A 26,984-nucleotide genomic window follows, 5' to 3' on the forward strand; every position below is an offset into this window, starting at 1 on the left:
ATAAGGTTCAGGGGGGCTCACAAAACCTCGAGCCAGACCTGGGTTGATTTTGTTGACCTCTCAGTCAAAACACTAGATGGGTGGATAACTGGCAGTGGAGTAAGTGACTATGATGGGCTGTATAATTTATTTATGAAAGAACATCTGTTAAGTAATTGCTTCACTGATAAACTGCATCAACATCTGGTAGACCTAGGTCCAATTTCTCCCCAAGAATTGGGAAAGAAGGCAGACCACTGGGTCAAGACAAGGGTGACCAAGACTTCCACAGGGGTTGACCAAAAGAAATGGGTCACAAAGTCTCCCCAAGGAAAGGGTGGTGAGACATCCAAGGACAAAAACAAAGTCTTCACAAGGGCCCCAAAACAACCTGCTCAGGAGGGTGGGCCCGAGCCTCTTCACAGTCCACAAATGGGTATAAGGGTAAAAACATTTATCCCAAGAAGGCCTGGTGTCACAACTGTATACAGTATGGACACTAAACTAGAGATAAGGCCTGTCCCAAGAAAAGTCCAACAACAAATGCTACTCCAGTTAGCACTGGAATAGCCAGTCTCCAGGTGGGATCAACAGTGTGCCTAGAGCAAATCAGGATTCACACTGAAGCTACTTTAGTTTCAGAGGGTGGGGTGTATTTAGCCACACTAGCTGCATAACATGCAAAAATACAGGCAGTACCTCTTGATAAATGGGAACAAGGTAGAAGCCCTCGGGGAAACCGGTACCAGTGTCACCATGGTGACAGACAAACTGGTTTCCCCAGGACAGTATCTGGATGGACAGAAGTATTCAGTCACCAATGGTGACAATGAAACTAAAGTCCACCCCATGGCAATGGTGACTTTAGAATGGGGAGGGGTCACTGGCCTGAAACAGGTGGCAGTCTCCTCTGCAATTCCAGAAGAGTGTTTGCTAGGAAATGATCTGGAGTCCTCAGCATGGGCTGAGGTAGAGCTCAAGACCCATGCAGCCATGCTGGGTATCCCTGAACTGGTGTGTGTCAAGACAAGGGCACAGTGCAGGGCTCAGGGTGAAAAAGAAGTGTTGGAGTCTGGAATAATGGCCTAACCTTCCAAGAGAAAAGGAAAGCAGACTGGGGGACCAGCTTCTACACAGCAAAAGAAACAGGACCTCGCTTCCTAGGAAGATGTCTTATGACCTGAGGGAACCAAGTCCATGGAGCTGGAGCTTAACAGGTAGGGTTCTTGGGCCCAGGGGGACCCCTCAAGGGAACAGCTGAGCCAGGGACAAAAGATCTGTTCCACTCTCGAAGGCCTAAGATAGCAAGCAGCTGAGCAAGAAAAAGGAATTGTCAGTGGATCCCACAGGCTCTATTGGGAGGACGGACTCCTTTACACTGAGGCAAGAGATGCCAAACCTGGTGCCACTAGGAGTGTGGTAGTGCCTGAGGAGTTTAGAGAGTTCATCCTCGCCTTAGCCCATGACATTCCCCTTGCTGGGCATTTGGGACAAACCAAGACGTGGGAGAGATTAGTCAACCATTTCTACTGGCCTAATTTGTCCCAGAAGGTAAGGGAGTTTTGCAGCTCCTGTGTCACCTGTCAAGCAAGTGGCAAGACAGGTGGCCATCCAAAGCCCCCCTCATTCCACTTCCAGTGATGGGGCTCCCTGTAAAACTCAAAAGGAGATGGAACGTCCTCCTGCCATGTCTGCTTTTTGCCTACAGAGAGGTGATACAGAAGCGGGTAGGGTTTTCCCCTTTGAACTTCAGTTTGGCCATCCTGTAAGGGGACCACTGGCACTTGTAAAAGAAGGCTGGGAGAGAGATCTCCATGAGCCTAAACAAGAAGTAGTGGACTATGTACTAGGCCTCTGCTCCAAGATGGCAGACTTAATGAAAAAGACAAGCGCAATAACCTTGAGGCTAGCCAACAACTCCAGACGTTGTGGTATGACCAAAAGGCTGCAATGGTTGAATTTCAGCGGGGCAGAAAGTCTGCGTTCTGGAGCCTGTGGCTCCCAGGACAGATGAAGTGGCCCTTACCCAGTGCTAGAAAAGAAGAGTCAGGTCACTTACCTAGTGGGCCTGGGCACTAGCAGGACACCCAAGAGGGTGATCTATGTTAACAGCCTCAAACTCTACATTGACAGGGCAGACATAACCATGCTAATGGTCACTGATGAGGATCAGTAAGCAGAGAGTGAACCTCTCCCTGAACTCCTCTCAACTGACCCTAAAGATGGCTCAGTTGATGGAGTTGTCTACTCAGACACCCTGTCTAGCCCACACCAAGCTGACTGCAGGCAAGTCTTACAGCAGTTTGCTGAGCTCTTTTCTTTGACCCCCGGTCAGACACACCTGTGTACCCATGATGTGGATACAGGAGACAGTTTACCTGTCAAGAATAAAATATTCAGACAGTCTGACCAAGTCAAGGAAAGCATCAAGGTGGAAGTCCACAAGATGCTGGAATTGGGAGCGATAGAGCACTCTGACAGTCCCTAGGCTAGCCCAGTGGTCCTGGTCCCCAAACCTCACACCAAGGATGGAAAGAGAGAGATGAGGTTTTGTGTGGACTACTGAGGGCTTAACTCGGTCACCAAGACAGATGCTCACACCATCCCAAGGGTAGATGAGCTCATAGATAAATTAGGTTCTGCCAAGTACCTGAGTACCTTTGACTTAACAACAGGGTACTGGCAAATAAAAATGGCACCTGAAGCAAAAGAGAAAACAGCATTCTCTATACCTGATGGGCACTACCAGTTTACTGTGATGCCCTTTGGCTTAAAGAATGCCCCTGCTACCTTCCAAAGGTTGGTGAATCAAGACCTTGCTGGCTTGTAGTCCTTTAGTGCAGCTTATCTTGATGATATTGCTGTCTTTAGCTCCAACTGACAGGATTACCTGGTCCACCTGAAGAAGATTTTGCAGGCCCTGCAAGCAGCAGGCCTCTCTATCAAGGCATCTAAATGTCGGACAAGGCAGGGTCCTGTGGTTTACTTGGGTCACCTTGTAGGTGGAGGCCAAGTTCAGCCACTACAACCTGTACTGCTATTTGATGGAGTTTGTTTTGACCAATGACTTTGTGTTTCACCACTGCGCATATTAGTTGCTCAATGTTCACCAGTAGCACATGGTATGTTTTGTTCAGTTGAGCCGCCTATGGGCTTTGACATGGCATTAGCCATTACTTTCTGTATTCAGTTGAGCCGCCTATGGGCTTTGACATTGCATTAGCCATTACATTCTGTATTCTGCCTATTGGCTTTGACATGCTGTATCCAGTCTAGCCGCCTATTGGCTTTGACATTGCATTCCTATTGGCTTTGACATGATGTATTCAGTTTAGCTGCCTATTGACTTTGACATGCTATTAGATATTCTGCCTATTGGCTTTGACATGATATTATATATTGCATTTTGTATTCAGCTCAGCTGCCTATTGGCTTTGACATGATATTATACATTGCATTTTGTATTCAGCTCAGCTGCCTATGGGCTTTGACATGATATAAGACATTGCATTTTGTATTCAGCTTAGATGCTTATTGGCTTTGACATGACACTAGACATTGCATTTGATATTTAGGTTAGCTGCCTATTGCCTTTAACATGACATTGCATTTGATATTTAGGTTAGCTGCCTATTGCCTTTAACGTGGAGTTAGATCTTGCAGTTGAGAATCCAAGCTGTATTTTTCCAAGCTGTGTTTTTGCACCAGAGAACCAAGATGTTTTTCTCACAGTAGACTAGACATGATAAGAGAGAGTACATGGGTGTTGTTTTTTCTTCGCTTGAGCTTGGGAACAGGAGTAGTCTTGGAGACCTGGCCAGTCTCCAAAAGGCTTGCTCAGTTTCCCAGGTCTGAGAGGAGGGGGCACACCTTTGTAACGAATGTAACAGGCTGCAGAGGGTGAGATTCGAATCTGCCGGACCTCGTGCTGGAGCTTGGCGCCAGCTGCCAGCAATCCCGTGCGGGTAGATGAAACTCTTTCTCGCGGCTGACAGGGGTCATCAGCTTGCAGACCTTAGAAAGATGTAGCTGTAAATAGTTCCCACACTGTGAAGTATTTGTTTTGCTTTGCATTCAATATCTTATAAATATAACCTGCTGTGTATATTGCAAACTGATATATTTTGTTTGATTAACGCGGACTTGAAAGCTACTAATTCGTCATACATAAAATATTGTGGTTGGGGAAGAATTAACAACAATAAAAGTCTTCTTTGAGCTCAGAAGTGCATTTCTGTTGTGTTATGTTAGTGCTTAGAAACTAGATAAGAGGAAAGCACTACAATTGGTACCTGGAGTCGTGGGGTCGGTCATTAAGAGGTGATTAAGAAGGGGTTTGACGAGTTAGTAGATTTCTAAGTGCACACTTTAAAAGTGTAATTGTTTTTTTGTTGTTTGGAGAGTTACAGAAATTGTTTTTTGTTGTTTGGAGAATCACAGTAGCACGGCAGACCATGTCATGTGTTGTTAAACTGCCTGATGGTGCTACGAAAAACTGTGAATTGTTTGTTGTTTGGAGAATCACAGTAGCACGGCAGACCATGTCATGTGTTGTTAAACTGCCTGATGGTGCTAAGAAAAACTGTGAATTGTTTTCTGTTTGGGGAATTACAGAAGAAAATGCATGTGTAGAAAACGTGTGTTTTGGAAGTAATGATGACAGAAAGGTCTGGATACCTTTATCTGCTTACAGAGAAATGCAGGAGAAATGTAGGCAGTTGGAACATGAAAATAGGAATTTACGTGAGCAAATTAGCCCGACTGAAAGTTATAAAAGGGCTGTTTTTGAAGAATCTTTCTTGTCCCATTCCAGTAATGAGGGGGTTAAGACAGCTCCGAGCTGCACTGAGTATTCGTGTGAGCCAGGGTTTTTGGCAGACAAAATGCATTCCTTAACTGATAACACGGACAAGAGAGACCAGAATGTGATTTACGAGTTACCGTTGCAAAATGCCCAAGTAAAACGAAAGATTTTAGGGAAAGAGACACCGAGTTGCATTAGCTTGTTTGATTTTTGGAAAAAGAATAGCCCTCATTTGAGAGAAATCCTAACACTTTTGTATATGGTCACTGTGAAAAATTATATGCAGCTGCGCGCTTGTGATTTGGCAAATGAAATAATGCAGACTTTAGGTTTTTGCGCAGTGCAAGAAGGAAATACTTATGTACATTTAAATCAAGAACAAGGAAAGAAAATAGTGCCCCTAGCTAGAATCATACAATGGATCTGGTACTTGCAAGACAGGGCTAGAGTACCACAGATAAAAGAATTACCAATGAAATTGTGTGCACCATTTGAATTCGTGTCTACTGAAGATAAAAAGCATGTTTGTTTTACTAATGATTCATTGACTGAAATGTTGTTTTCTGGCACAGCAGAAGGAACAGCGTTGTATAATGTGTGTCAGATTTTAAAGCAAGAGCTACGTGAGATGTGTCATTTTTATGCTGATTTTTGGTTCATTGTTAATGTTTTAGCACCTAACTGGTTCAATTACCTTACAGATGTTAATGAGAAAAATTCAGAGAGAGAAGTGTTCACCCAGAATTCTGCCTTAGTGGGGATGGCTAAGTGGGTGCCCCAGAAATGTGAACAGCTGAGAGAAAAAGCCACTTACAGGTGGGCAGAGATGAGAGAGATGCACATTCCCCTAGTTTTGATAAAAACTGTGCAGCACGCACAAAAGCAATCTGTCATGCAAGCAGTCACAGAGCAGTTGGGGAGAGGAAAGTTACCAGATCAGAAATGGCAAATTGATCAGGTTTTAGGGAAAGTGATTGTTGCAAATTACCAAGGAAAAATCGAAATTATGCTGATACCTAGAAAAGAATCTGATTCATTCATACAAATTGGAGACAGAATGGCCCAACTTGACAAAAATGCAGTGAATGGAGGTTTGGTAAAGAAGGAGTCTGCCCCAGCCCTTCTGACAGTGCAAGAAAAGGGAAGCTGTGGTGCAGCAGATAAAAACCTCAGTGCTGATGTGTGGGCTGAAGCCCCAAGTGATCCTCCAGAACCTGCAGCGAATGTAACAAAGGGCCCCAAAAACGTCCTGCTGATAATAAAACAGGGAAAGAAAGAGAAAGGGTGCAGTTTAAATGAAAAATGTTATTTGCAAGAAAAGTCATACTTGTTTCTTTTGCAGATCCTACCACGTTTCGCCACTGTCCCTGAGTGTGCTGTGTGGTCCCCCTTCCGGTGTGTGCGTGTGGGGTCGGGGAAGGGACCGAATCCCCAACCTGAACCTGGCTGAGTAAAGTGCCAGCACCATGGATCCATTTTGCGCAAACTGCGCCTTCAGTTCAAGTTCAACTTGTTTGATTGCATTCTGTGATTTTTTATTTTTTTTTCCCTCTCATATGGAACTCTGACTTTTGCTTACCTTCCAGAAAACCTTTCAAGTGGACCGTGCATCTTTTACATGAGTAGAACTCATGCCACATCAAATTGCTAACACTGTTGAATTAGAGACTCATTCAGAGTATAAAAATTGCCCAGTCTTTTCTATGTAGATGTATCTGATGTGAAAAGTTATGAGATCAATGTGTTAATTCACTTCTATTGCTTTACAGGGATTGCTTTGATCATTCAAATATAATGGGTTTTTTTTTTGTGCTGATGTTTTTGTTTTTGTTTGAAACAGGAGATATGTGAAACAAAAATTCATTGGTCAAAGGGCGGAATGTACTGCTATTTGATGGAGTTTGTTTTGACCAATGACTTTGTGTTTCACCACTGCGCATATTAGTTGCTCAATGTTCACCAGTAGCACATGGTATGTTTTGTTCAGTTGAGCCGCCTATGGGCTTTGACATGGCATTAGCCATTACTTTCTGTATTCAGTTGAGCCGCCTATGGGCTTTGACATTGCATTAGCCATTACATTCTGTATTCTGCCTATTGGCTTTGACATGCTGTATCCAGTCTAGCCGCCTATTGGCTTTGACATTGCATTCCTATTGGCTTTGACATGATGTATTCAGTTTAGCTGCCTATTGACTGACATGCTATTAGATATTCTGCCTATTGGCTTTGACATGATATTATATATTGCATTTTGTATTCAGCTCAGCTGCCTATTGGCTTTGACATGATATTATACATTGCATTTTGTATTCAGCTCAGCTGCCTATGGGCTTTGACATGATATAAGACATTGCATTTTGTATTCAGCTTAGATGCTTATTGGCTTTGACATGACACTAGACATTGCATTTGATATTTAGGTTAGCTGCCTATTGCCTTTAACATGACATTGCATTTGATATTTAGGTTAGCTGCCTATTGCCTTTAACGTGGAGTTAGATCTTGCAGTTGAGAATCCAAGCTGTATTTTTCCAAGCTGTGTTTTTGCACCAGAGAACCAAGATGTTTTTCTCACAGTAGACTAGACATGATAAGAGAGAGTACATGGGTGTTGTTTTTTCTTCGCTTGAGCTTGGGAACAGGAGTAGTCTTGGAGACCTGGCCAGTCTCCAAAAGGCTTGCTCAGTTTCCCAGGTCTGAGAGGAGGGGGCACACCTTTGTAACGAATGTAACAGGCTGCAGAGGGTGAGATTCGAATCTGCCGGACCTCGTGCTGGAGCTTGGCGCCAGCTGCCAGCAATCCCGTGCGGGTAGATGAAACTCTTTCTCGCGGCTGACCGGGGTCATCAGCTTGCAGACCTTAGAAAGATGTAGCTGTAAATAGTTCCCACACGGTGAAGTATTTGTTTTGCTTTGCATTCAATATCTTATAAATATAACCTGCTGTGTATATTGCAAACTGATATATTTTGTTTGATTAACGCGGACTTGAAAGCTACTAATTCGTCATACATAAAATATTGTGGTTGGGGAAGAATTAACAACAATAAAAGTCTTCTTTGACCTCAGAAGTGCATTTCTGTTGTGTTATGTTAGTGCTTAGAAACTAGATAAGAGGAAAGCACTACACAACCCAAGATCCAGACTATTCTGGACTGGGTAGCTCCAAAAACCCAGACTCGTCAGGGCATTCCTTGGCTTGACTGGGTACTATAGGAGGTTTGTGAAGGGATATGGATCAATAGCGACACCCCTCACAGAACTGACCTCCAAGAAAATGCTTGAGAAAGTGAACTGGAACATGGACTGTCAAAAGGCCTTTGACACCCTGAAGCAAGCAGGCTTGCAAGGATTTGAAAGCTCCAGATTACTCTAAGCAGTTCATTGTGCAGACAGATGCCTCTGAGCATGGGATAGGAGCAGTCCTGTCCCAAACAAATGATGATGGCCTTAACCGGCCTGTTTCTTTTGTTAGCAGGAGGTTACTCCCCAGGTAGCAGCACTGGAGTGCCATTGAGAGGGAGGCCTTTGCTGTTGTCTGGTCCCTGAAGAAGTTGAGACCATTTCTTTTTGGTACTCACTTCATAGTTCAAACTGACCACAGACCTCTCAGATGGCTAATGCAAATGAAAGAAGAAAACCCTAAACTATTGAGGTGGTCCATATCCCTACATGGAATGGACTTTGTAGTGGAACACAGACCTGGGACTGCCCATGCCAATGCTGATGGCCTTTCCAGGTTCTTCCACTTAGAAAATGAAGACCCTCTTGGGAAAGACTAGTCTCATCCTCTTTTGTTTGGGGGGGAGGGGGTTGTGTAAGGAAATGCCTCCTTGGCATGGTTACCCCCTGACTTTTTGCCTTGTGCTGATGCCACTTAAGATTGAAAGTGTGCTGGGACCCTGCTAACCAGGCCCCAGCACCCATTTTCGTTCCCTAAACTGTACCTTGGTTCCCACAATTGGCACAACCCTGGCACCCAGAAAAGTCCCTTGTAAATGGTACCCCTGGTACCAAGGGCCCTGATGCCAGGGAAGGTCTCTAAGGGCTGCAGCATGTCTTATGCTACCCTGGGGACCCCTCACTCAGTACATGCACACTGCCGCACAGCTTGTATGTGCTGGTGGGGAGAAAATGACTAAGTCGACACAGCACTCCCCTCAGAGTGCCATGCCCACATCACACTGCCTGTGGCATAGTTAAGTCACCCCTCTAGCAGGCCTTACAGCCCTAAGGCAGGGTGCACTATGCCACAGGTGAGGGTATATGTGCATGAGCACTACAGTGTATAAGCAAAACCTTAGACATTGTAAGTGCAGGGTAGCCATAAAGAGTATATGGTCTCGGCGTTTGTCAAACACGAACTCCACAGTTCCATAATGGCTACACTGAAATCTGGGAACTTTGGTATCAAATTTCTCAGCACAATAAATGCACACAGATGCCAGTGTGGGATTTATTGTAAAATGCACCCAAAGGGCATCTTAGAGCTGCCCCCTGAATACCAGACCGACTCCTAGTGCTAGACTGACCAGTTTCTGCCAGCCTGCCACAACCAGACGAGATTCTGGCCACATGGGGAGAGTGCCTTTGTCACTCTGTGACCAGGAACACAGCCTGTACTGGGTGGAGGTGCTTCTCACCTCTCCCTGCAGGAACTGTAACACCTGGTGGTGTGCCTCAAAGGCTCATGCCTTTTGTTACAGCACCCCAGGGCATCCCAGCTAGTGGAGATGCCCGCCCCTCTGGCCACTGCCCCCACTTTTGGTGGCAAGGTTGGAGGAGATAATGAGAAAAACAAGGAGTCACCCACTAGTCAGGACAGCTCCTACGGTGTCCTGAGCTGAGGGGACCCCTGCCTTTAGAAATCCTATATCTTGAGATTGGAGGATTCCACCAATAGGATTAGGGATGTGCCCCCCTCCCCTCAAGGAGGAGGCACAAAGAGGGTGTAGTCACCCTCCAGGACAGTAGCCATTGGCTACTGCCCCCCAGACCCAAACACACCCCTAAATGTAGTATTTAGGGGCACCCCAGAACCCAGGAATACATATTCCTGCAACCTGAAACAAGAAGAAGGACTGCTGACCTTAAAGTTCTGCAGAGCTGATGGAGACGACAACTGCTTTGGCCCCAGCCCTACCGGCCTGTCTCCTGACTCAAAGAAAACTGCATAGCGACGCATCCAACAGGGACAAGAGACCTCTGAAGCCTCAGAGGACTGCCCTGAAACCCGAAGGACCAAGAAACTCCCGAGAACAGCGGCACTGTTCACCTACAATAACATTTTTGCAACTTTCTAACAACTTTCAAAGAACTCACTCTTCCCGCCGGAAGCTTGAGACTTCACACTCTGCACCCAACGCCCCAGGCTCGAGCTTTAGAGAACCAACACTACAGGGAGGACTCCCAAGGGACTGCAAACTCGTGAGTAACCCGTGACGACCCCCCGGACTCCCACAGCGACGCACGCTGAGAGAATCCAGAGGCTCCCCCTGACCGCGACTGCCTGTAACAAGGAACCCGACGCCTGGACCAAGCACCTCACCTGCAGCCCCTAGGATCAGAAGGAACCAAACCTCAGTGCAGGAGTGACCCTCAGCCTAGCCCAGTCGGTGGCTGGCAGAAGCCCCCCTGTGCCCTGCCTGCACCACTAGAGTGACCCCTGGATCCCTCCATTGATTTCTATTACAAACCCAACGCCTGATTTGCACACTGCACCAGGCCACCCCTGTGCCGCTGAGGGTGTGGTTTGTGTGATAACTTCTGTCCCCCCCAGTGCTCTACAAAACCCCCCTGGTCTGCCCTCTGAATACCCAGGTACTTACCTGCTGGCAGATTGGAACCGGAGTACCTCTGTTCTTCATAGGCACCTATGTGTTTTGGGCTCCTCTTTGACCTCTGCACCCGACCGGCCCTGTGCTGCTGGTGTGGTAACTTTGGGGTTGCCTTGAACCCCCAACGGTGGGCTGCATATGCCCAGGAACTTGAGCTTGTAAGTGCCTTACTTACCTGAGAATTACTTACCTCCCAGAGGAACTGTTTCCACTTTTACAATAGCTTATTGCCATTTTAACTAAAAACGTGTATGTTACTGCTCTAATTCAAAGTTCCTAACTTACCTGTGTGGAGTATCTTGCATTTTATGTATTTACTTCAAATCTTAAACTTCTGGTTCTAAAATAAATTAAGAAAATATATTTTTCTATAGAATAACTATTGGCCTGGTGTTAAGTCTCTGAGTGTGTATTTGAGTGTATGTTCCTCATTTATTGCCTGTGTGTGTACAACAAATGCTTAACACTACCCTCTGATAAGCCTACTGCTCAACCACACTACCACAAAATAGAGCATTAGAATTATCTAATTTTGTCACTATCTTACCTCTAAGAGGACCCCTTGGACTCTGTGCACACCATCTCTTACTTTGAGATAGTATATACAGAGCCAACTTCCTACATAGGGTTTCTAATGTGTATTGAGTGTGTTGACATTGTATAATATTGCTTGATTTTATTAGCCAATCGTCTAGATAAGGAAAGGTATGTATGTGTTGTCTTCTTAGGTAAGCTGCGACTACTGATAGACATTTTGTGAATACCCTTGGAGCTGTTATGCCAAATGGCAGAACTTTGAATTGGTTATGTTCTCCCGCTATCATAAACCTTAGGTATTTTCTGTGAGCTGGATGGATGGGTATATGGAAATACGCATCTTTGAGATCTAATGCAGTCATGTTATCTTGTTTTTGTAGTAGTGACATGACGTCCTGCAGAGTTACCATGTGAAAGTGTTCTGACAGGATATATAGATTTAGTGGTCTGAGATCTAGAATGGGTCTCCTTTTTGGGAATGAGGAAGTACAGTGAGTATACCCCTGTTCCGTGCTGAGATTTTGGAACTAATTCTATTGCCTCTTTTAGTAGTAGCGATTGTACTTCTTGTAATAGAACGCTGTGTTCTGGGGGCAACCTGTGATAACGGGAAGGAAAATGTAGAGGATAATTGAAAGTACCCATTGGTCTGTGGTGATATTTTGCCATTGGGAGTGGAATTGCTGCAGTCTGACCCCACAGGAGATGTGTGGGGTTGTGGCATGCTTATGAAGTCACTGTTTTAATGGGGTAGTGACATTTTGTGGGGCCTGGAATTTGCCTCTGGCTCTGAAGCGTTGGTCTCTTTAAGAGCTTCTAAATCCCCCTCTCTGGTACTGTTGTTGTTGACCTTGTTTAGGGTGGGAGGTAGAAGCCTCTGTAGATTGGGGCTTGAATCCTCCTCTAAATTGCTGCTTACGAAAGAAGCCTCTGTAAGGTGTTGTGTAAAGGGCTCCCATTGCTTTAGCAGTGTCTGAGTCTTTCCTCAGTTTTTCTATTGTGGTGGCAACCTCAGGACCAAACAGGTGTTTCTTATCGAAAGGCATATTCCTTACTGCCTGCTGTATTTCTGGTTTGAATCCAGAAGAACGTAACCATACGTGTCTGCATATGGTTACAGCAGTATTCACACTTCTAGCTGCTGTATCTGCAGCATCAAGGGTAGACCTTATCTGGTTATTACTTATTGCCTGACCTTCTTCAACAATTTGTTGAGCACTTTTCTGATGTTCTTTTGGCAGGCGTTGTAACAGCTCCTGCATCTCTTCCCAGTGAGCTCTATCATACCTTGCTAGCAAGGCTTGTGATTTTGCAATGCCTCATTGGTTAACTGTCTGTGTAGCTACCCTCTTGCCAGCAGCATCAAACTTCTTGCTTTCTTTGTCAGGGGGAGTGGCATCCCCTGATGACTGACTATTGGCCTGTTTTCTGGCGGCACTGACAACCACTGAGACTGGAGGTACCTGATGTGTAATGTAATCAGTACTGTAGGTGCAGGCTTATATTTCTTATCTGTACGTGATGTTAAAACCCTAGCTTTAACAGGCTCCTTAAATATCTCATCTGCATGCTTTATCATGCCAGGTAGCAATGGGAGGCACTTGAGTGCATGGAGGATAAGGTATTAAAAAGGAAATCTTCTTCTAAAGGCTTACTGTGCATGAGAGCCCCTTGATACGCAGCTGCCCTAGAGATGACCTACGTGTATGCAGTTGTATCCTCTGGTGGGGAAGGTTTTGATGGATATAGGTGTGGGTCATAAGCTGGTATGGGATCTGGATCATACAGATCCCAAGGATCAACCGTATCACCATGAGAATAAGTCTGTGATTGAGTTGGTGAAGGCAATGGTGGTGGGCTAATGGGTGGTGGTGAAAAAGAAAGTTGTGGTGAATGTGGAGGAGAAGTATGCAGAGGTAATGGCTTCTTCTTTAGTTTAAAAATCTTTGCTGGTGGTGGGGCAGTACTGAGATGTTCCTGAAAAGCCAACTTTCTTTTAGTCTGTGGAGGAGGAGGTTCGGTAATAATCCTCCCAGTCCCTTTATAGATATGGATCCTTGATTGGCTTTCATCCATGATTTCCAGATGTCAGTGTCCTCAGAAACGCACTCTGATGGTTTTGATGATTTAGAGGACTGTTCATCATATGGCTTGAAGCTCTGTTTTAGGTTGCTTGAATGTCCTTGTTCTTCTGTGTATACTCCTCTTCTTTTTCGGCTCCGAAGTTTGCAAGTTTTTCGGGCCTGAAAATACAGCTGGTTGTTTCGGCTGTGAGGCAGGACGTCGAGGTTTCAACTCCGAAGAGCGTAGGCACTGACTCGGTTCGGAAGTTGAGCTTTTGGTGGATTTGCTCGACTCTGGTATCGGAGTAAGTGTGGCCTTTTTTGGCACCGAACCCGAAGGTCAGTCGCCGAGTATTTTCTTGCAGGTCGAACCATGGCTCTCTGGCAGTTGTGCACCCGAGGCCTTCAATGATTTTTTTAGGAGTGGGCGTAGGGGCAGTTGTCCTCACGTGCTGACTGGCAGTGATGAGTTGGCTATCTTCCTCTGAGTCTTCTACGGAGTCGGTGTCCTGAATGGAAACTGACGTCTGCGCCTGTTCTTCCTCAAGAGTGTCGATATACTCCGTACTCTTTGACGCCATTTCCAGTCTCCTGGCTCTCCGGTCACGTAGTGTCTTCTTGGATCGGAATGATTGACAGGCTTCCCAATCCTCTTCCTGGTGATCAGGAGAGAGACACAGATTACATACCAGGTGTTAGTCTGTGTATGGAAATTTTGCGTGGCATCGAGGACAGAATCGGAATGGAGTCCGATCCATCAGGTTTCGGAGTGGTAGGCCCAAACAGGCGCAAGTTGGGCGCTCATGCCCAGAAGGGCAAAATTTGGTTTTCAACGGTACTGTCGGCTGGAGTATAGATGGAAACGCGATCAAAACAATACAGACGGTCAAAGATAGTTATTTAAAGTTTCCGAATTGAAACTTTCGGAGCAAGAGGAAACACGTGTAAACCCAACAGCGGAAAGAAAACAATCTAACAAAGGAGTCAATGCCCATGCGCAGTATAACCGAGAGGAGGAGTCACTTGATCCCGTGACTCCGAAAAAAGACTTCTTTGAAGAAAAACAACTTGCAACACTCCAAACCCAACACTAGATAGCCGAAACAATGCATAGCATGTATATCTGCAGCAACACATGCCATTGAACACAAAGGTACCGTTTTTGGGAAAGAACACTCGTGCTGGGGCCTGTTTAGCAGGGTGCCAGCACACTTTGAATCAAAGCTGGCATCAACACTAGGCAAAAAGTGAGGAGGTAACAATGCCAACAGTGGCATTTTCCTACACATCTGCACAGCGGAAGGGAGAGAGGTATTCAGTTGACCCAGTCACAGATGAGCAACCACCACAGCAGGTCTTTTGCAGTCCCCTTTGAGTTCTGGGCATGACTGGAGAGGTCCCCTTGATGTTGGGCTCACTGAGACGTTACATCCCACTGCAGAGTCTGCATATACCACCTGGCGTACTTCACCAGCAGGATGGAGTAGGCCATCAGTCTCAGAAGCCTCGGAGTGGACCTCACTTGAATCCAGGACCAAGGCTGAAAGATTGGCATCACAGACTGAATGTCCTGCACTTTCCTTTCCAGTGAAAAGGCACAAAACCAGACTTTGTCCAGAATGGCTCAGATGAAAGAGAGCATCAGAGAAGGAGTCAGGTGTGAAGTTGGCATGCAGGGATGTAAAACTATTACTACACACACACATACCCCCTACACCATGGATTGCAAACATTATTTGAGTAGGCTGTATAATTGTACTGCGCCACTACAATTATTATTTAATGGACTGTTATTCCTCTCATCTTCTATGTGGGAAGGTATCACCCTTTAGTATTGCTTTTGTACTCTCAAACAGTTAATGAAGAAAAATAATGCACACCAGAGAAATTGCTCTTGTGAACGCTTGCTTCTTTCGAGTCTTTGGAGAAGCGAGCATCCACAAATTTGAGCCCTGGGAGCTGTGCATGCTATCTTTCATGAAGCTAGTTCTTTAAGTAATGACTCCACTTTACTAAGCACAATTTATCTGGCATAGAAGGCAAGCGTTTGTGCTTAAAATGCTCCTTGTGACTTATCCACTAATTTACGGTCTCCCTCCACCCCACTTAAAGTTTTGTCTAATCAATAGTGGAATTGCAAAAGTGATACTGGTGCCCCCTAGTCCCAAGACATTAAGAGGACCCTTATGAAAACCTAGGTGTTCCTTCCCCAGCAACGAGTATTTTGCATGGAAGAAGATTTTCCAAGAAATCGTAGGCCCACCCTGAGGGTCGAAACCTGTCAGCGTAACTTATAATGCTGCAAGGGGGCCAATTAACTCAAGTCAAATATTGCATCTTTGGACTATGAGTAAGATAATTTATTTTACTCACATAGCCTGACAAACTATAAAAGGTATATATCCCATAAGCACAGGGCCCCACTTTACCTGAAGAACTACATGTGTGGACGCACATAATACCTCCCACACACAAAATTAAATCAGTAGGGCAATCAGTCAAACCAATCAGTATTGGTTTATAAATGATTATTTTATATATATGTGGAACACTTATCTTTGCACATATTTATGTTGTGAAAGTATGTACTCTATATTTTGGACACTAATTAATGGGAATATGTAAAAGTTCATATTTAACATTTTCTATATGTGAACTTATGTGACAAGCTATTTTGTTACATTTCTGAAATTTGTATTTCATTTGAAAGTATTCACAACTTTGTTTTGATGAAGACAATTTTCACCTCGTGAGCAGTTTCTCTGACGTGCATTCTTTTTCCTTATGAACTATTTTTTTTTTTTTTTTTTAGAGAGTACAAAAGCAATACTAGAGGGAAATACTTTCCCACATAGAAGTTGAGTGGTATAATTACATGGCCTACTCAAATGTTTGCAATCCATGGTGTAGGGGCTATCCGTGTATAGTAATAATTTAAGGATCCCGCCCCCTATGCCCACAACAGGATCTTTTACCTGTACGATAAACCAGGCATGTAAAATTAAGCACTCCTGCATGTCCACCGCTACCATCCAGTTTCCAGGATCAATGGTAGACAAAACCTGGGCCAGGGTGAGCACCTTGAATTCGTCCTTCCAGAGGAAAGCGTTGAGAGGGTGCAGGTCTTTTTTTGGCACCAGGAAGTAGTGAGATTAACAATCACGGCCCTCTTCTGATGCAGGCACACTTGACAGTCCCTTTGGCTTGCACTTCCTGGAATAAGATGGACATATGTTCCTCTGCCGGATGTTTTGAGCACAGTGGAAGGTGTGGTGCAGCGAAAAATGATAGAACATACCCCTCCTTGCAGGACCCACCTGTCAAATGTTATGGCCAGGCAACCTAGTGAAAACCATTGGATCCTGCCTCCAACAGTGGCTGTGCACCTCTAAGGGCATATTAAACAGGTTTGGCAAGTGGGTCTTCAGGGGTGCGGTGGACCAACTCATGAGCTGTCCCCGACAGTAGGGTTGGTGTGTGCCACGGCCTCACCACAAATGGCGGGAACTCTGCTGTGGCTGAAAAGGCTGTCTGCAAGGGGCACCCCTGCCTGAGTCGCAGAGAGAACAAAATGGCTGATGTGGCAGAGCAGACCAGTCCTAGTAGTGCACTGTGGCCCTGCATTCTTGCAACCTCCTGAGAAGAATATGGTTTATCTCCAAAAAGACCCATCAAATGGTATGTCAATAAGGGATGACTGAAATTCACCTGAAGAAATGATTGAACTCAACCACGGATGGTATCATTAGTACCAATGGCTTACTCAATGGACTCCACCGAATCCAGGCCACAACAGACCATAAACCTTGCTGTATCACGGCATCATGTAAGCCCTGGGGAAGGGATTCTGGGACACCTGGGTCCGTATTAAGACTATGCTGCACTATCCTTGTTCATACTAAAGCACACCTTATAAAAGGTGCCCCGAGCACAAACAGGGATAGTGCACCTTATTACGAAGAACGCATTGCCCTTGAGGCAGTGCATTTAAGTGGAATACTGAGCGGCTGCTTCAAAGCTCAATATTTCACAGTGCAAGTGGTATGCTGCCTGCACTTGAGGAAGGGAGACAGATCATCCATTGCAGGCGGGTGTAGTGAGTGACTGCCTCGCCTGCAGGAGGACATTTAGGGGGAAATCCATGAACCCTCTTTCTTCCTTCCAGAGGGTTGCCTTTATGAGGCAAACTGAAAGTGTGCCACCTTATGTGCCTCCTAAGGGCATATTTGTCTCTCAGCCCACGACCCTAATAGAGCACCGGCGCAGATGCATAGCGATTCCCTCATTTGCATGGGGTCACACCCCCACAAAAATGAGGGAATGCCCTCTCATGATAGTGCTGGCGCTACATACGCATCATCACTATCAGTATTACAGAATGCACTGCCCAAGTGTCTGCTGCCCCTTCTCTAATACCATTGTGCACTGGAAGTGCACAAAGCAGGTGTACATGCACAGTGTGCCTCCCAGGGCACAATGTATAATACAGAAGATTCGAGCAACAGAATCCCAGAGAGTGTAGGAACAGTGCCCAATAGGCATCTGGCATTGACCAACCAGAGAGTCAAACAATACCCTCTTCCCAAAGGTATCCACTCACTTTGACAGGAGAGTGTTCGGGAAGACAATCAAATGTGTCCTACTGTTTTAAGCCTGCACTGCCAAGCTCTCATGGGAAGGATCTTGAACTGGAAAAGCGGGATCACTGGTGGCAGGGCGATGGCGCCACACAAGCTGCTGATTCACAGAGGGACCAGAGTAAAGTTTGGTCTAGCTGTAGGTAAAGGTCACATTAAAGGGCAACAGAGGTTCAGTATTGGTTTCCCACATGGAGGACTTCCTTTAGGACACTGATGTTTTCCTCTAAGGTGGGGAGCTGGAAGCTGCGAACCTATGCCGTCCGCTATATGATGACTGCAAAGAGGGCACTTTCCACAGTTGGAGGGCTTTAGGAGTAACACTAGACTGGTGTCAGAAGAGTTCAATACCACTTGCATCCTGAAGGTCTCATACCAGTTTTCTTCATGGTAGTAAGTGTCCAAATTCGCTTCCCGCATTGTACCCATGGTCAGTCTGCTCAGATGGAGCGAGCAAAGCCACTGTTGGCAGTCTGGCAGTATCAGAGGGTCTAACTAGGGCTGAGGCAAACCCACCTGCGATATCACAGATGGAGGACCATTCCGTGGAGCTTGCAGGCACGTCAGGGAAAGTCAAAAGGATACAAACAGTCATAACATGGCCTTGTTGAACTCTTGGGTTTGTCGCAGATGGCCCTGGAAGCTCTGGTTGTGCCATGACAAGTTGTGGGATTGGCTCGAACTTGGATCGACTTCAGGAGCTAGATAAAGCGGCATGTCGATGCCCTTGTACACTTAGGTATAAAAGAACGACAGGGAAGGAGCAGAGATTACTTGGATTTCTTACGGTTTTTATGATTTTTTTCTTGGATTTACCTGAGGATTTGGCAATTATCGACCATGAGACTGACATCTGGATCAGGATCAACCCCAACCCTTATACAGACTGGTCTCGAATTTGGGTTTTTCAATGTTTAACAACATATAGCTTCAACTTGTATTTCCGAACGACCTTCGGATTTATCAATGTGCAGTCACTGCATGCCTTACAGGGTTTTGGCCTGACCACAGGCAAATGTGATGTTCATAAATCACAAACATCTGCTTGTGACAGTCCTTACAAGGTTTAACACCTGTCATCTTGGTGGCATTTCTCTTGCATACTGTGTAAATTTGGGATAAAATTGATCTTCAAAGAGAGAAGTAGCTCCTGATCCGTGTCTGGTGGTGTGGAAAGAAAGAAATTGATCTCTGCCTGAGGGAGTGGCGACATCAGAGTGGAGCCCTGGTACTGCTTGAAAGTTTCCAGATCCAGTCTGATGCTTGGAGAACTATTCAAAAGGTGAGGATTCTGCAGTGAGAAGTCTCTATCACATTTGCACTACCTCAATATGGACTCATATTTCACAGAGTAATAGGTAATGATATATTAGCTCTGCTGATTAATATTATACTTACCACGTGTTTACATTTTTAAAACTTATAGATAATTTAATCCTCTTTTTATCAGCTCCCTCTATTTTGTATCAGTCAGCAGCCTATTCTACAGCACATATCAATATTGTGAAAGAAATCTCTGGAAAACATGAACGTCAAAAATATATAATTTTGCTAATAATGTTTCAAGCCTATGGAAGTACGCATTTACAAAAGCTTCTAAAGTATATGTTATAACAATGTTCATAATTTAATCTGTGACTTCTTGCTGAAACTTCTAGCTCTGCTGTAAGATGTACTAAAGTATATGAGATGAAGTACATCATATTAATAACTGCAAATCTATTAGAATGAGAAAGAACATACCTCTGCTTGAATTCAACAATTTCTTCTTTGGTGTGATTAATCAAAAGGAATGGAGCAGCACCAGGATAATAATCCGAGAAAGTTATTACAGTAGAATGCTCAGCCAGGTTAACATCAACCAGAATACCACCCAACTGGAAAAACACAGACAACACACTGAGAAGCTATTTAAGTATTTTTAGTGATCTATACAAACCATGATGTATATTTCAAGCTGCATCAGCTAGTCCTTAGAGGCATTTCAAATTAAAGAATACAACATTTCTGCCCATTTGTCACAGATGACGACAGCTGTATATCCCATTTATAAGAAATGACTCTCACAAATGTAAATGACTAGCTTACAATATCAATTTGACTGTGATACAATCATGAAGCACAAAGATGCAATAATTACAATAAAGATAAGTTACTAAAAAAACTAATAACAAAGGCAAGTAATTCAAATGGTGATGAACAGGATGTGTAACTGCGAAGAACTCAGAATGAAGATACAACAAAAACATACTATAGAATGCTGGTGTAACACTCAGAAGGATCAGATGTAAAAAAAATACATCAAGATAAGCAAGTACCATTACTAACATGCAGTGTAAGCAGCAACTACTGAAATACAGAGACCAAGGCCAGTAGGTATGACAGCACTGCATGATCAAGCAAGAACAGCTGATCAGTAAACCCTAGGGGCAAATGTGTCAACGGAAATCTAGCTCACATTTACATTCATTAAATCACATATTTACTTCTGATTAATGTATAGTGTTTACTATATCGTGTTTAAACATTCCTGATTGGACAACTGGGTTCTGCTGCATAGATGTTTCTAAATGAATACACAAATCATTGTATAATTTTTGACACCTAAAATAGCTTAATGTGGACAACAATCTTCTTTGCATAAGTACAACTGGCTTTCTGGATTGGCAAAACTTAATAAATAAAACAGAGTGTAAAACAAATAGGAAAAAACTAGGTAGCATAGAAATACGTATGCTAAGCGATAAGTCTGACAACCAAAAAGAACATTCAAATATCTAGGATAACCCTTCAAAAAAACTTAGGCAATCATATTCATGTATATCTGTGTCAATTCCTCTGGTGGGTTTCTGAGACATACAGGTTTGCTCCGGACTGCACAAGTGTTTTAGAGTTTCTGGAAGGGACTATTTCCTAGTTATTACTTATGATAAAAGTATAACACACATCTCGTTCCTTAAATCGATTTAGTGACAAGAAATATTATGAGGAAACCCCTAAAAAGGGGGCAAAAGATTAATACCTTACAAGGAGTTAAGGACTTTTATGCGATGTATATTTATGAAGTACTAAGTTATTAAACAGTTTTGCAATAGCATTTTATGATAATTGATTTTCTACATTATACACTGAAAATTATTAACTGTAGAATTGTATAATGCATTTGCTGGTATAGCTTATTTTTCTTTCTTCATTTTATATTTCTATGAGACTTTGTCTTAGAAATAAACACATACATTAGTTAAAAGAGTAGGAAACTTGAAAACTAAAAAGAAGATCTAACAGTGCTGAAAAAAAAAGAAGTTATAATGCTTACCACCAGGGTAGACATGAATAATTATAACAATACCCACCCCCAACCATGTTACACTTCTCACTGGACATAGTTAAATGCCAGGGATTTCCTCACACCTCACACCTCACTGGAAAACAAGAAAAGGTGAGACGAGCTCCATAAATTCACAATGCCCCAATATGCTGGGGAGTTCCATGCATTCACACTGGCTTGTACCCTGCCACACATGCACAAGAAATAATATGGAAGGCTTTCCCTGGGATACTCCATTTCCTGGGTATGCCCTTGTCTTAGGGGTATCTAACAAGAGGTGCTCAAAAAGGGATCTCACCTACTGGTCTATGATAACAATGGCTTTAATGAACAAGTTACTTACCTTCTGTAAAGATTTATCTGGTAGAGACATTCTAGTTGCAGATTCCTTGCCTTAGAATTTCCCCAGGCATCAGACTGGATCCAGAGATTCTTTTCTTCGAGCAGTACCCTTGCGTGCCGGCAGGTGGCCTCAGTCGACTACACATTTGTCGTTGGCTTCGTGGTCGCCGTGATGGCAACAGGGTCAAATACAGGCGCCGCTACGGTGATGTCAGTTTCTTTTCCCAACTTTCCACATTAAAGCGTGGAGCCATGTAGAACACTGAAATGATGCGCCCTTAAAAGGGAATCCCTGTCCCTAGAAATCAGTTCACAAGAGGGGAGGATGGATGGGTCGGTAAGGAATCTGCAACTAGAATATGTCTCTACCAGATAAATTGTTTCAAAGGTAAGTAACTTGTTCATCTGACAGACTTCTAGTTGCAGATTCCTTACCTTAGAATAGATACCCAAGCAATGCCATCCCCGGAGGTGGGCTGTGAACCAAAATGATACTAAAATGTTCTGCAGGACCGAACAACCAAAGTAGCCGTCTCTGCAGACCTGACTGTCCAGGCAGTAATGTTTAGTAAACATGTGCAAGGATGCCCACGTTGCTGCCTGGCAGATGTCCAGGACAGGAACTCTGCGTGCTAACACTGTGGTAGCAGCAGTTGCTCTGGTTGAGTGGGCACACAATCCTTCTGGAGGTCGCTTCTTTGCCAAAGTATAGCACATTTTGATGCAGAAAAGCACCCATTGAGAGAAGGTATGCTTCTGCACCACCTTCCCTTTCTGTGCACCCACAAACCAACAAAGATTTGTCTATCCACCCGGAACTCTCTAGTGCGATTAAGATAGAATGCCAACGCTCTTTTTGGGTCCAGATGGCGTAATCTCTCCTCATGGGAAGAATGTGGGGGTGCGTAAAAAAGTAGGCAAAGTGATGGATAGGCATACGTAAAAAGGTATGACAACCTTGGGAAGGAAGGATGCCCTCGTGCGTAGCACTACCTTCTCAGGATGCACAGACAAAAATGGAGGCTTTGAAGAAAGAGCCTGAAGCTCACTCACTCTGCGAGCAGAAGCGATAGCTACCAAGAAGACAGTATTGAGGGTAAGCAACTGCAAGAGACGATTGTGTAACGGCTCAAAGGGAGCACACACCAAGTAAGTGAAGACAAGATTGAGATTCTACTGAGGTATGATACATGGAGTGGGAGGATAAAAGTGGGTTAGACCTTTAAGAAATCTACCTACAATAGGAGATTCGAAAAGAGAAGGTTGATCTGGCAATCTAAGAAAAACCGAGATAGCTGATAAGTAGCCTTTAAGAGTTCCCAAAGAAGAACCTTGATGGACTAGTGAAAGAATGAATAAGAGAACCTCAGAAAGAGGGACAGAGAGAGGATCAACTGACTTGTCCGTGCACTATGCCACAAATTTATGCCAACGATAGGCGTATACCGTTTTGAGGAGGGATGCCAGGCTGGCAAGATAAAATCGCCGACATCGGGCGCAAGGTCAAAAGCCGTCAACTGCCACCGCTCAATCTCCACACAAGAGGGCAGAGACTGGACAGGTCCAGATGAAGAACTATCCCCTGCTGCTGTGAATGGAAGATCCTCCCTAAGGGGCAGTATGATTAGAGGATCTATAGCCATGCTCCGCAGCTCTTGGTACCAAACTCTTCATACCCAATCCAGAGCCACAAGAATGACTTGGGCCCGGTCGTTCTTATCTTCTTGAGAAATCTGTGCAGAAGTGGTATGGGTGGAAAGGCGTACAAGAAGCCTGAACTCAACTCGAGACGAAAAGCGTTGCCAAGCGAGAATCGTCTAGGAAACTCAAACGCGTAAAACTGCAGACATTGAGCGTTCTCTGTAGAGGCAAACACATCTAACCAAGGGTCTCCCCACTGTTGAAAGAGACCTTGCGCCACCTCCGGAAAGAGACACCATTCGTGATTGACTATGCATCGAAGGCTGAGTTTGTCTGCTCAGAGAGCCCGCCAGATGTTGAACCACCAGGGAAATGCCCTGACGTTCCAGCAATGTCCAAAGGCGAAGAGCCTCTTGACAAAGGGTCCACAACCCCACTCCGCCCTGTCTGTTGAAGTACCAGATGGCGGTGGTGTTGTCGGCGAAGACTTGCACCACTTTCCCTTTGAGAGAGAGGAGGAATGCTTTCAATGCAAGTCGAATTGCCCGGAGCGCCAAAAGATTGACGTGAAGCTCGGACTTCGCCAGAGAATAGAGGCCTCTGATCTCCGCCTCTCCCATGTGGCTGCCCCATCCCAGAAGTGACCCATCTGTCACGACTGGGAGATCTGGTTGGGGAAGGGAGAGGGATCTGCCGTTGACCCAATCCAGATTCGAAAGCAACCACTGCAGTGCCCTCCGAGATCTGGACCATGTCAGAGACATTCCCCTGGTGCTGTGCCGACTGGAACTTCAGGTTCCACTGCAGAGCCCGCATATGCCATCTGGCATTTGGTACTAATAGGATGCAGGAGGCCATGAAGCCCAGCAGCCTCAGAGTGATTCTCACCGAAACCCGGGATAGAGGTTGAAACATCAGGATTATAGCTTGAATACCTAGACTCGCTGATCGGGGAGATAGAAACTGCTCTATGTCCAGAACGGCTCCGATGAAAGGGAGCCTCTGAGAGGGAGTCCGGTGTTACTTTGGTATGTTTATAGTGAACCCCAGTGAATGCACGAGGTTCGCCGTGGTCTGAAGGTGGGAGACAACTTTCTCGGGCGTGTCTGCCTTCAAAAGCCAGTCGTCGAGGTAGGGAAAGACTGAAATTCCCGACCTGCACAGATAAGCTGCAACCACAGCCATCTCTTTCGTGAACACCCAAGGGATGCTGGTAAGGTCGAATGGGAGCACAGTAAACTGAAAGTGCTTGTGACCTACCACGAATCGTAAGTAACATCTGCGGGCAGGCAAGTCAGGGATATGAAAATAAGCATCTTGCAAGTCCAATGCCACCATCCAGTCTCCTGGACCCAAAGCAGAAAAGACCTGAGCTAAGGTTAGAATTTTGAACTTCTCCTTCCTGAGGAAGAGATTGAGGGTTCTGAGGTCGAGGATAGGACGCAGGCCCTTCTCCTTCATTGGGCACCAGAAAGTAGCGGGAATAGCAACCACAGCCTACTTCTGGTGCAGAAACCCTCTTTATGGCCCCCTTGTCCAGAAAAGGCCGCAACTTCTTTGCGGAGAAGTGCCAAACGATTCTCCATTAGAGAGCCAAATGATGGAGGCATGGCTGGAGGGGAAGTCTCGAAGGGGAGAGAGTTGTCCCTTCGGATGATCAGCAAAACCACCTGTCCGTCGTGATGGATTCTCAGTGGGGAAGGTGATGGCTTATCCTGCTCCAACTGGTCTGAGTTGGGGAGACGGACTAGGAAGGTTTGGAGGGTACAGCCGGAGCAGGGGTGGGCTGGACAGACCTCTGGTTCCCGGTCCCACGAGCCTGCGGAACTCCGAGTCCCTGGCCGTGCAGGGGCTGAACAGCATGCTTGTCACAGTGGCTAGGGAGGGGATGCGAAAGGCAGGCCCTTCCGTGTCCACAAAAGGGGCAAAAGGTGGACTGGTGGGGGGCGAGGGGTAGTGGAAAGTCCAAGGGACAGGGCCGTAGCCCGGGAGGCCTTGAATCTCTCTAGTGCTGAGTCCGCCTCAGCTCCAAAGAGATGAGAGCCATCAATGGCCATGTCCATGAGGGTCTGTTGGACATTCCCCGAAAAAACTGAAGTTTTTAACCAGACATGGCATCGTAATATCACTGTCAACACAACCGATCTGCCCAGAGAGTCGGTCGTGTCCAGCCCAGACTACTTCAGGTCTTGGTTGCGCTCCAGACATCACAAACAGACATGATGCGGATCCATCATGACATAATTCGGTGACAATCCTCGCAAGGCTTGAACCTAGATGCACCAAAAGTCAACAGAAAATTCGACAAAAGTGGTGAGGCGAGTCAAAAAGTGACCAGGATAGTTCTTCTCCAGATCAGCGCGTGTTGTATAAAGAAAAGAACTGATGTCAGTGTACTGAGGCAGCGCCCATATTCGACCCCGACGCCATCAGGTGACTGCAACGGGTGCAGAGTCGACAGACGCCACCTGCCGGCGTACACGGGTACTGCTCGAACAAAATATCTCCAGATCCAGTCTGACGCCTGGGGAAATTCTAAGGTATGGAATCTGCAACTAGAAGTCTATCAGATAGATGTATTTAATCAACACATTCTTTAACTCTGTCAATATTAATAGCTGTCAAGTTGTCAAGTTGAAATTCCAAACCATTTTCCTCGGGTAGCTGCTCCAGCAAGTACTCATGATAACCTTGTGATGCCACAGGATACTACCTGGAAGTAATGACACTGCCACAAAGAACATGAAAACTGCAGTATCTAGGTTATACATTGAGATGAGGTCAGATATGGAATGTGATGACATGTGAAGTGGTCAGAGTGAGAGAACGTTGAGAGTGAGGAGAGCACCTGAACTGGCAGGTTGGCTGAAGTGTTTATATTAGTGTAGTATATTACTTGAAAATAACTTTTAAGCTTTGGAAACTCTCCATTTGGGACTTCAAACTGGTGACGAGCAGGAGTCACCCTAACCTCAACAACCCTGACTGCTTTGCAATGGCATTGTTTTCTTGGTTTCATCTCTCTTCAAGTTCTTTAACGTACTCTATATTTAAACCTGAACCCAAGCATATGTTTACAGCAGGTGGGTTCTGGTGATCCCTCTGCTCATCTCGACTTTAAAACTGGTTTGAGTTATGTCTCCTCAGTGCTACTTCTTGGGCCATAGGCGGATATAAATAATTTCTCCATCTGCATTCAAGATAACTTTGGGAGTGCAAGTATTGTGTATGGACAATTGCAATTGTGCCCTAATTTCTTTTATGGATCTTGGTAATTATATTAATTTTCTGGAATTAATTATCGTGCTCAAGCGCATCTACTGTTGGAGATAGCTTGAGCCACGCAGCACCGACACCAGTGCGAGCCACTAGCACGTGTCCCGGACAACCAGCAACAGTTTACGCCAGCCTTTCCCGACCTGCTGGTGCTGCCCTGGCGCACATTGCACACAGCCAGCAACTTTCTACGCCAGCATTTGGCCTGTGTCAACGCGTTTACAACGCTCCATCTAGTTTAATATAAAGGCTAATTTCAGCACTCTCGCCAGTGAATTTCCATGCACACTGTAGGAAGTTGGCTCTGTATATGCTATTTCAAAGTAAGAAACTGTGTGCACAGAGTCCAAGGGTTCCCCTTAGAGGTAAGATAGTGGCAAAAAGAGATAATTCCAATGCTCTAGTTTGTGGTAGTGTGGTCGAGCAGGAGGCTTATCAGAGGGTAGTGTTAAGCATTTGTTGTACACACACAGGCAATAAATGAGGAACACACAAAGACTTACTCCAGGCCAATAGGTTTTTATATAGAAAAATATA

General features: G+C 45.1%; 1 protein-coding gene across 2 annotated transcripts in view; it reads right to left on the minus strand.

Moving 5' to 3' along the window:
- The window catches only part of VPS13A (vacuolar protein sorting 13 homolog A), a 1,844,906-nt gene that overhangs the window by 777,143 nt on the left and 1,040,779 nt on the right, over positions 1-26,984 (minus strand). For both annotated transcript variants that reach the window (XM_069230089.1, XM_069230094.1), the window contains exon 52: positions 19,604-19,737. In XM_069230089.1, coding sequence (XP_069086190.1) covers positions 19,604-19,737 — 134 coding nt within the window. The remainder of the gene's footprint in view (positions 1-19,603; positions 19,738-26,984) is intronic.

This window comes from Pleurodeles waltl, chromosome 1_1, assembly GCF_031143425.1.
Source record: "Pleurodeles waltl isolate 20211129_DDA chromosome 1_1, aPleWal1.hap1.20221129, whole genome shotgun sequence".
NCBI lineage: Eukaryota > Metazoa > Chordata > Amphibia > Caudata > Salamandridae > Pleurodeles > Pleurodeles waltl.